The 10,569-nt window shown below is 39.3% G+C and overlaps 1 protein-coding gene across 1 annotated transcript in view; it reads right to left on the bottom strand.

Annotated features, from left to right (window-relative positions):
* Window positions 1-10,569, bottom strand: part of Antxr1 (anthrax toxin receptor 1) — a 236,553-nt gene that overhangs the window by 160,677 nt on the left and 65,307 nt on the right. Inside the window, exons 4-6 of the mRNA XM_004634035.3 lie at window positions 4,663-4,744; window positions 4,054-4,087; window positions 2,760-2,839 (exon numbers count right to left, since the gene is read on the bottom strand). Coding sequence (XP_004634092.1) covers window positions 2,760-2,839; window positions 4,054-4,087; window positions 4,663-4,744 — 196 coding nt within the window. The remainder of the gene's footprint in view (window positions 1-2,759; window positions 2,840-4,053; window positions 4,088-4,662; window positions 4,745-10,569) is intronic.

Below are 10,569 nucleotides of genomic sequence, written 5' to 3'. Positions count from 1 at the left end.
GAAGAATATATGCAGTGTATTATTTGTTGAAACTGTACTTTCGATTTGATTTGAAACTGTCTCATTGCTATCTGTTTATCAATAAAACTTTGGAAAAAAATAAATAAAAAGTTTCAAATATAGACCAACAAATAAACCAGTTTGTTCTATAGGAATGAAAAGGATCTTGTTCATAAAGAATGCTGATATACATGAGCACCTGTATTGGTCTAGGCCTTGTGTGAGGTCAAGAAATTGAAAAAAGAAAAAAATTAAAAAAGCATTAACTGATCCTTTCAATAGACTAGCAAAGATCAGCAGCACAGTTATCCAAGCTATCTTGTATATATACATAAATATATCTTTTTCCTGTCTTTCTTTTGTGCTTTTCTTCATCCCAGTTTTTTGTTCCTATGGAACCAATTCTTTCCCTCTCATAGTATCTATTGTACCTTTCAGATTTTAATTACTCTTTCAGGTTCTTACACTAGTGAGACAATATGATGTTTGCTCATGTGGGTCTGATTTATTCCACTTACCAATATACTCTCTAGTTGCGTCCATTTACCTATAAAAGCTTTGAATTTATTTTTTTAATAGCTGAATAATAGTCCAAGTGGATTTTTAATGTTACACTTTTCCATTAATGGCAGCACAGTAGCCCAAAGGAATGTGGCCGCTGGAACCAGACATATCTGAGTTTGATGGGGTGGGTTTACTCCAGAAAGGGTTTGGGAGATTAAATGAGATAACATGCGTGGAGGACCTCACACAAGGCCTAGACCAATACAGGTGCTCATGTACATCAACATTCTTTATGAACAAAGTCCTTTTCATTCCTATAGAACAAACTGGTTTATTTGTTGGTCTATATTTGAATAGGTGAATGTATGATATTCTCTATAACTAAGCATTAAGATTCTGATAGTTGTTTTCCAGGTTCTGCTGTGTTACAGAATCGAAAACAAAAAAGCAGAAACTGTTGGTGCTTATAGTTGGTGCTCAACAGATAACTGATTGTGCGTGTCTAGTAAGTACTTAACACATGCATGTTGACTTGAATTGTGTTATCCTAAACCTCAGTGTTCAAATCCCTTTATGTCTGACATTGAATTTTGAAACGGACAGAAATGTATGTCTTTTTCCCACCTTCATGTGGCAAATAATTTTTGCTGCTTTCAGGACAAATCAAAATTCTATAGTCAGTTTAATGCTAGTTTGATAAGCAATCACTCTATGATGCTTCCTTTGTAGTCAGGCTTTCTGTAGAATTATCAAGCATGGAAAGGTTCAATTTCTTTACAACTCAAGCTTGAGCTTTTTTTTTTCTTTTTCAGAAAACTTTCTTTACTTAGCATTGGCACTCTGAATATTTTTCCCAGTTTGTATGGCCCATAGCTAAAATTCCTTCCTACTGACCCTTATTTGAAATCACCAACACTCATCATTTATTTTATTTTCAGTTTTTTCCTTATTAGGATTTTTACTTTATTTGACCATTATTTAGCACCCAAATAAGCCATTTGGCATAACCAGCACATAGTTTCAACCTTAGAATATAGAAACATACTCTTTCCCACGTGCTCACACGGCTTGCGTGTCTTCCTGCACTGAGGTATCCTCTGCGCTAGTGGGGGAAGGGAGGAATAATGAAAGCAGGATATATTTCATGGTAAGATCCATGAGGGCAGCAACTGTGTGTCACTCACCTCAGTGTCCCTAGAGTCTAGCAAAGTGCCTGGTGCAAGCCAAACTCCCTGCTCCCTATGAATAAGTCGGTGTGTCCTTCACACTCACAGAGACAGCTGAGTTTAAAGTGCGTTTAAGAGTCTGAGGGACGTGTAATACTGTGATTAACTTTTCCCTCCCTTGCTGCCTGTCTTTCCCTGTCGTGTGTTTCTTTTTTATTTTGGTCTGAATGAAACTGTGCTACGAATAGAGCTTTAATACATTCTGTGGTTAAATGGTTACTTGGTTCCTTAATCCAGCGGTACATATAGCTTAAATCCAAACGGAAAGAATTTCCTAAGTATAACACAACTTTGCAATCCGTGAGTACGTTTCTTTTTCTAAGTCCAGTTACACAAACTGGAGGCTTCACTTATAAAATTCTCCTACTTGTATTCAGAAGTAATATTTAAGAACATTAAAAAAAGGAGAAACACAGAAGAGAGATTATAACTGACTTTGCAACCGATTACCACTTAATTTTGGTTCTCAGTGTGAAAGTCTCACTGATTAGGACATCCTAAGAAGACTGGTTCTTATGCATTCCCAGAAAATTCTTTTCCTTTCTCTTGATTTAGTAGAAAATAGGAGGGAAAATAAAGGGAAAAACATACCAATGCTTTTTTAAAAAAGTGATATATGAGATTTTAAAACTGCTAAAGCAATATAATACCTTTTTAAAAGGTATGGTATATATATTTTATGCTTTAAAACAATAATATGCACATACTTTTAAAGGGAAAAACATGTACTACATGTAATGCCTCAAAATTCAGTTCTAAAAATGAATTACTGTGATTATTTTTATATATGAAACACTATACACGAGTTTTATAGAAAATACTTGTCACTTCACTTTGGCTGAGTACAAAGCGCAGTCTTTTGGAGAGAAGCCCTGTGTCTTTTTTTTTTTTTTTTTTTTTTTTTTTTTTTGAGAGGGACTTTGAGTATTAAACGCAGGGTCTCAGGGAGGCTAAGCATTTACTCTACCACTGACCTACACCCTCAGATGCTCAGGAATGTGTTTAGATATTGGCCAAACCATTGCTTACCTCCCTCTCTGAATAGAAAAAGAGATCTTCGTGGAGCTCCCCGTCAGTCAAAGCAATGATGACACTTGCTGTCCGGTATCCTGCTCAAGAGAATACAGACCAACTCAGTCTTCCTGCCTCATCCAGGAAACTTTCTCTCAGCCTGAGGTTTGTCTCCTGTAAGTTCAACTACTTCAAGTCAATATTGTAGAATCACCAACTCCAGAAGTGAAGAATAGTTCCACAGAGACAGAGTAAAGGGGAGAAGAGTTGGCTTCTGGGTTTCTTAGCCTTATCTCAACAAATGTTTGAGTTTGATCTGGTCAAGTGGATAGGTGTGCCCAACCAGGGGACAAGAGTGCTTCCAGTGAGCCATGTGTGATTATTTCTGCAAGCAGTCCACATGCCTGTCAGGCAGGCCTGAGAGCAAACCCCAACACTAGGGCTTTGTTTTTTGGCCCTTCTCATATGCTGTAGTTGATCACAACACTATCCTTTGAAAACAGTTTGGCCAAAATTAATAGTTCTCATGATTTTCAAGCTGACTGGAAATGTTACAGAAGTTGGCTAAACCTACTAGAACTCTTTCAGCAATACTTAGACTTCTAGTAACAATACTCACAGCTGATTTATTTTAGCAAATTTTGGTGTTGATCCTGGGTCTGTTCTATTTGGTACAGTTCAAGTCAAACAGTAAGTAGATACTTCTACAGGCCTAAGGAGGAAAATCCCTACTCCCCCCACTATCATATTGATATCAAATACAATCTTTTAAGAGCTGTCTGAGATAAAGAGATAATAACCATGAAAGTTGTGGTAATAATAGCTAAAGTAATAATAATAATAATAATTATTATTATTATTTCTATTACTAGATACTCTAAGCTTGTCTTTTAAATAAAGAAAAAATAGACCAAACAATTTGAATAACATATCCAATTCATAGTAATGAAGATCCTTGGAGATCAGAGAAGGACAAGATAATCAGATTTGACATAAAAATCCAAGACTTTAGTAACCAATCCAAGTATTTACTGACTTAATAAATTCATCATGCAAAACTGTTCATGAGAATTACAGATTTTGCCCATAGTGGATTCTTAATTATTTTTATAGCATAACTTAACATTAATAGGGCAGTAGAATTTGACTTGGAACACGCTTCCTATGCAGTTTTTTTGTGGTGAAGTGTGTGTCCAAAGATTACTGACAATACTGAACACATACCTCGAACCATGAAATTATTGAGGCACTTTTTCAGAGACAGAGAAAAACACTATGCATTTCATAATTGCAGTTTGTGCTCTCATCTTACCTTGACTGTTTTCATAATAAATCTGCTCACTGGCCTGAAAAACACATGAACAAGCTATCAGACATTTACCCACTGCTTGCTGCTCCAAGTGGCTTACTGAGTAGTAGGTTGGCATTGGGTACACAGCCGGGGTAAGCCTTGGCTCTTCATGGAATTCACCCAGGCTTCACTCCATGGTGCCAGTGGATGATATGCAGGTAAAGTTATTCTCACACACAGTGTGCACGTGGAGGGATGTCTTGCTTCTCAGAAGCTTGTATTTGTCTCTTAAAGTCAGGGCAATTCTATTTCAACCACTGACACTGTCATCTAGTAAAGGTCACTTGGAAACTGGTGGGACTTGTATGTGGTGTGAGTCATGAGTACCATCCAGTCACCAGCTAAAAACCATCAAGTTAGCAAAGAAGGAAAACAAATCTGTTTTTTCTAGTTTGTTAGATACAGCTATCAATGTACATAATATATAAGCTTATAAGAAGCAAAATTATACTCTTGCTATAGAATGTTGTTCATTTGCCTTGATGCACGTGCTTTATCTCATGAGCCATCCTTTATTGATACTTCAATAATACTATTCATGGTTGGAGTTTAAAATTGTCTTAAAATTACCCTTTCAAATCCTTCATGCATGTAGGTGTCTCCTCCTGGTAGAACTTTCTGGAGTTCTTCTAGGCCTTGGCGAATCTGTTCCCTGTAATCCAAAGATAATCTGTAAGTCTTGGTAGACTATTTTACAGTAGAAATGGTACACTGTTGATATGCTATGTACTGGTCTTAGTTCCAAGGATACTGAATTATTACCCAAGAGTCCCACAAGAGTCACCAGAGGAAAGTCTTTGTGTTACGCTACCAGTCCAGGGTCAGCCATACCATAGGATGACCGGAATTTCAAAGACCAAGTTAAGGACCCTACTGCAGGAACCCCACTTGCTTGTGAAGGTTTTCCTTTCCCACAACATGGACAGTTTTCTTTCTATGTTGGAAATGCATCTTAAAATGTAACTGCCACCAGGGGGGCACACAATAACTCAAGCAAAGAAGTGAGTAGTTCCTATGAGCCAGAGAAAGCCAAGCACCAAGAAACCAGTGGAAGCCACCACAAGGATGCGGTGGGAACAGGAGGCGTCTGGAGCAGACTGCTGTGTGCGCAGTTGTGCCAAAGGAAACCATGCATTCAACGTTGAAAATAAAAGCCCAAGGAATCGGTGCTTTCTAGGACAACTATGACTGTTTCCTGTGGGTTGGTGCCTGTGTTTTCTTACTCTGTTTGCTCAAGGTGACAGTGGGGGAAGGAAGAGGAAGTGAGAGACAGCAAGGGAAAAAGTGTGACTGGTAGTGTGGAATGTGGGCAGTTTAGAGGCCAAAGGAAATCCTTGTGGGCCATTCTCCTTAGAGTGTAAGATGCCCACATTTGCACTTAACAGTTGTATACTGTGCCAAAAAAGAGAACACAATTTCTGAAAAACGTAACTGTTCATAAAACTTATTCATCAACATAAGATCATTTCATAAACCTATGAAAGGGCTTGAAATTGTCTTACTCCCACTCTGGTGTTTCTAGGGAGATAGGGTAGAGACATAGTATTTAAATTAGAAAGGGAAGCTTCTTTCTCATTAGGTAAAGAATCTATCACTTCCTGAGCATCCCCTTAGATACAAAGTGCTGCTCAAAGATTTCTGATTTCACCTCATGATAATCACTTAACACAGCTGTGTATTCCCATGTTACAGGTGAAAAATTTGGCCTCAGAGAGGGTAAATAGGGGAGCAGAAAGTTAGAGTCAAATCTGTCTCGCTCAGTGGAGGTTTCTACTCTGTAAAGCAGCCTCCTAGGCTGGAGCTGTCTGGGAGAAATGGTAAGCTCTCCAAAGCACCTGCATCAGTGAAGAGCAGGAGCCATGCGAGCTGGGTGCTTAGAGTGTGCCAGGCTCTCTGAACAACTGAATCAGTGAATGAAACATTGCCAGTTTATTCTGGCAACTTTGTGGGGGGATTTTAATAAAAGAACTTGCCTACTATAAAACCTGATGTGATGGGTGGCCAGCCATAGGGGCAGCTACATGGCGAGGTGGTTGGAAATTTTAAAGATAAATCGAAAAGTGTTCAGTCCAGGTCTGTACCTGGGCCTCTGATGCTTGTCAGGTGGGTTAGTGAAGGTCCTATCACTCAGACTTCAGGAAATATTCTAACTGTTATCCGATCATCTTATTGGGCACAGATATTAGATCACATGCCCAACTGCCCAGGTAAGAAATTAGATACCTCCTTGTTCCCCTACTTAGATGACTTTTCTATCTCTCTCCATGTCTCCACACCCACCATTGGCAAATTGTGCTGCTTCTACTTCAAACATACCTATGAATAGACTGCTTCTCTACCTCTTTTGTCAACACTATAGCCCAAGCCACTTTCCTTTGCTTAACCTCTGTCCTCTGTCCACTTGTTCCTCTTCTTCTGACTCTCTCCATGGCTGCCAGCATCTTCTTAAAATATACAGCAAATCATGCCATTCTCTCTCTTGCTCAAAACCCTCTAATAGCAGCCTATTATAAGTGAGATAACCCAGTGTTTTCCATGGCCTTGCAATACCCTCATGGCATGGCTTCTGCCTCCCTGTCCATCCTCTGGGATCTCTACCCTTACTTTTTGCTCTTCAGCTATTTTAGTCTTCCAAGCCCCTTGTCTGACAGACATTCCACACCAGCAGTCTCTGCTGCCTGAGAAGTTCTTCACAGGGAGCATTTTCACTCAATCTCAATTTAAATGTCGATTTCTCATAGTGGCCCTTGTTCATCTTACCCAATCCAAATGATCCTCCTCGATTGGACTTCCTTATGGAGCCATAATTCTTGCTTTGTAGAAACTAGGCTGCTTTATAACTTATAATATTTGACTATGTAACTGTTTGTCTATCTGTATATTTTCTTTCCCTCTCCAGTTCTACACTTTAATCTCCGTTAGGGCTGGGTATCTCTTTTTGGGTCCCCACTACATCTTCTATGTCTATTTGAGTGCCTGGAACATAACAGACATTTAGCAAATATTTACTGAAGTTGTGGGTGGAGGGAATGGATGTGTGCATTAATCATCCTGGGAAGAGCTCAGTTTTGGAGAAGGGATAAACTTAACTTGGTCATATGAGGAAGGCTAAGGAGAAGCTGACTGGTAATTGGTATTGGGCAAGTCTGGGTCCTTGATGTGGTTGACAACCAATCTCTCTGTGTTGTATGTCTGACATTACCTCTAATATTTTAATATTTCCAACAAAAAGGCATAGTTTAATTTCAAATCATATTTGGTGATGACAAAGGGAAATCTCTCATGCTTTAGACGGAGAGATAAAGATGAAAACAGTGTATATCTCCCAGCAAGGCCATGCTTCTGTGTGTGTGTGTGTGTGTGTGTGTGTGTGTGTGTGTGTGTGTAAGGGCACTAGAAGTCACCTGGCAGGGGGGACAAGAGTATTCTATGGATTGGCAGTTGCATGAGGGTGCCAGCAGCAGAGGTAGCCATAAGGTGCCAATAGGGTAAGGATAGGACCGGGAAATCAGAGTCTATTCCTGAGCATACATAGATAGCACTATGGAATAAATAGTTGGAGAACCCTATGGAGAAGAAGGCTCATTTTTGACAGGTAAGAAAAAAGATTGGGTATTTAGAGTACATATGGGCTAGGTGTGGTGGTGGCACATGCTTATACTCCCAGCACCCTGAACACTGAGGCCTGAGGATTGCTGCAAGTTCAGTGCCAGCCTGGGCTACATAGTGAGTTCAGGGGCAGCCTAAACTGTACAGCGTGACCCTGTCTCAAAAAACCACCTCCCCTAAAAAAAAACCTCAAAAAGTAAATATGGTCTTATTCTTTGGTCTTATTCTTATTCTCACAGGCGAATGAGATCTGGTAACACTAAAACTAGAATACTGTGTTAAGACTAAAGTTTAAAAAGGAGGGCTTAAAAAGGCATATTGGGGGTGTGGAAAAGGTTCCTTGGCTTCACTCTCTTTTTTCTCTGCCAAGTAAAGTCTGGGAACTTGGGTATTTCACTGTAAGCCTATTTCCTTTCTTTTACAAGTATTTCTTGAGCTTTCTAAATTTTTTGACACCAGAGTAAGCAAAGGCTGTTTTGAAAAATGTTCTTATCCTTGATGACATCTGTCTGGTAAGAGAGGAACTCACCAGTTCCACGCAATTACCCCAGCTTCCCTGATACACCAACATCTTAGAGATCATGTGACTCATGCCTCCACTTTCTTATTCCTTTGCCCCTCCTCTAAGCACTTACAGCATCTCGACAAACAAAAGCAATGGTTTCAGGGGGAATTGTGGCTCTGTTTTAACTCGTGCATACTAGAACTATTAATACAGGTCTCTTCTTTGTTCTTTCTTAGAAACCAAGAAAATTAGTAGCAAGATCTTTCGAAAGATGATAAGAACCTCTCTGGGAACTCAGAGATTACCACATGCAATGCAATCTTCCTGGGAAACGAGACTGGCCTGGAATCCTACAAGACAGGCTGCTATTAAAAGGTCCTATTTTTCTTGGTGGTTTCCCATGTCTGCCAGTGTTCCTGCTTAGAAGTTAAGGATTTTTCAAGCCAGATGTCTTGTGTTACTTTTGCAACCCCCACAACACTTAAGGATGGCCAGTGTGATTACTAAATAAATGGTTCCAGTTTGGACGCATCATTCATTCATTGCCACTACTATTTTTTGAGTCTGTGCCATGCACTTAGCTACACTGGCTTCTAGGGGCAGTGGGTGGAGAATCAGTCACGGTGTCTTCTGGACTTTTCATTGTCCAGGAAATTTTTCTATACTTTATGAAGATTACTTCTTGAGATTTTGATTGTATTGAATTTATACAAGCTCATTAAGAAGCAATTGAGGCTTTCAAAGATCCTATTGATACACCCATTGCAAAACCCTTGGGGTTATACAATGTCAATCACATTTTTGTTCTATGAAAACCACCTCCACCACCACTCAAAAATAACCCAGCATCAGATCTGCAGTGTGCACCCTTTTAAAGCTTCTGTAGAATTAGACATTTCTCAAATGCTTTGCAGTTGTTGGCTTTGAAGTTTCAACTCAAAAACACATATCGGTATTTAATACCACTAATGCTATTCTCAAACATTTCCAGATGGCCTTATGGTTCCAGTTGTTGACTACAAAGAAACAATGCAATGAACAGAAAACAGATTAAGGGCCCTTTTCTGTAACCTTCACAATCATGGAGTTCTGTGACAAACTGTAATTATTTGTTATAATATATATAGAGATCATGATTTCTTCTTTTACCTGAGGACAGGCCAAGATGCTTTATGATAATAAGATGTAGGCTGATTTTAGTGAGGTATAATTTATATATTATATATACAAGCACAAAGTTTGTTCACTTCCTTTGTAATCACTGGATTTATTTCTATAAAGTTTTATACAATATTCCTTTTTATTCTAACACCTGTAGGACCTGTAATAATATTCCCCTTTTCATTCCAGATATTACTGTATTTATAAGTTGTATTTTCCTTCCTCTATTAAACATTAATGTCAGTAGGAGCTTATCCATTTGAGCTTTTTGGATTCCAGTCTAACAATTTTTTCATGATTAGTGTTTGCATAGTATATTTTTTCCTATTATTTCATTTAAATGCATTACCATATTTGTACTCAAAATCCACGTATAACTGTTTGTGGTAGATGGTTATACTCAGGCTCCCAGAGGTCACCTCTCCCAGCACTTCTGCCTGTGGAGAGTCTATACCTGGGCTCTGCACCTGGCCGCATAGCTTGCATCAGCCTGTGGGATTCTACAACTTCAGTCATATAAGCATGAGGAAGGATGAGGCTGTGCTAGCACCTGTGCTTTCAGGATTTGCCTTCTTTGGACGTGGCAGTGACCTGGGCTTTCATTTCTCCTTGAGAAGGAAAGACCATCTTGACAGGGAGGCCCTGGTCTGTCTCAAACACATCATCTTTGCAAGCTGAGTTCAGTCCCCTGCTGAATGTGTAATGAAATGCAATTCCATAAAAAAAAAGTCCAGATGAAACAAGCATTGCTTAGTATTATTTCACACTACGACCATCTGGGGTGTTTTGGCCATGCAGCGGTAGATTAGAAATACACTGGTCCTTATCTAGTGTGTCATTCTCTATGTTTTAATTGAAATAATTAAAACATGTCTTATATTTAATATCAGATTGACATGGTTGGTATCCTGCCACCAACCTTGCTTTGTATTGGTCAATTCTGTTATTTCTCCTTTTCTATATTCTTTTTGCATTGATCACGATTTTTTAAAATACTTTAAAAAATGTATTTAGTACAGGGCCTACAGGGTCTCACTGTACAGATTGGACTTTTCATGATCCTCCTGTTTTCAACCTCCCAAACTCTGGGATTCCAGGTGCCCACACCACGTCCAGTCTCAGTCACCATGTCAGCATGTCCCAGGGGCGGGGCTGGCACAGCAAGCTGGCGATCGAATGCTGGTCCTTGCACCTCCCCAGCA

Source organism: Octodon degus, unplaced genomic scaffold (assembly GCF_000260255.1).
Source record: "Octodon degus isolate 3935 unplaced genomic scaffold, OctDeg1.0 scaffold00058, whole genome shotgun sequence".
Lineage (NCBI taxonomy): Eukaryota > Metazoa > Chordata > Mammalia > Rodentia > Octodontidae > Octodon > Octodon degus.
The sequence above is the reverse complement of the archived record's forward strand: the minus strand, read 5'-3'. Positions and strand labels throughout refer to the sequence as shown.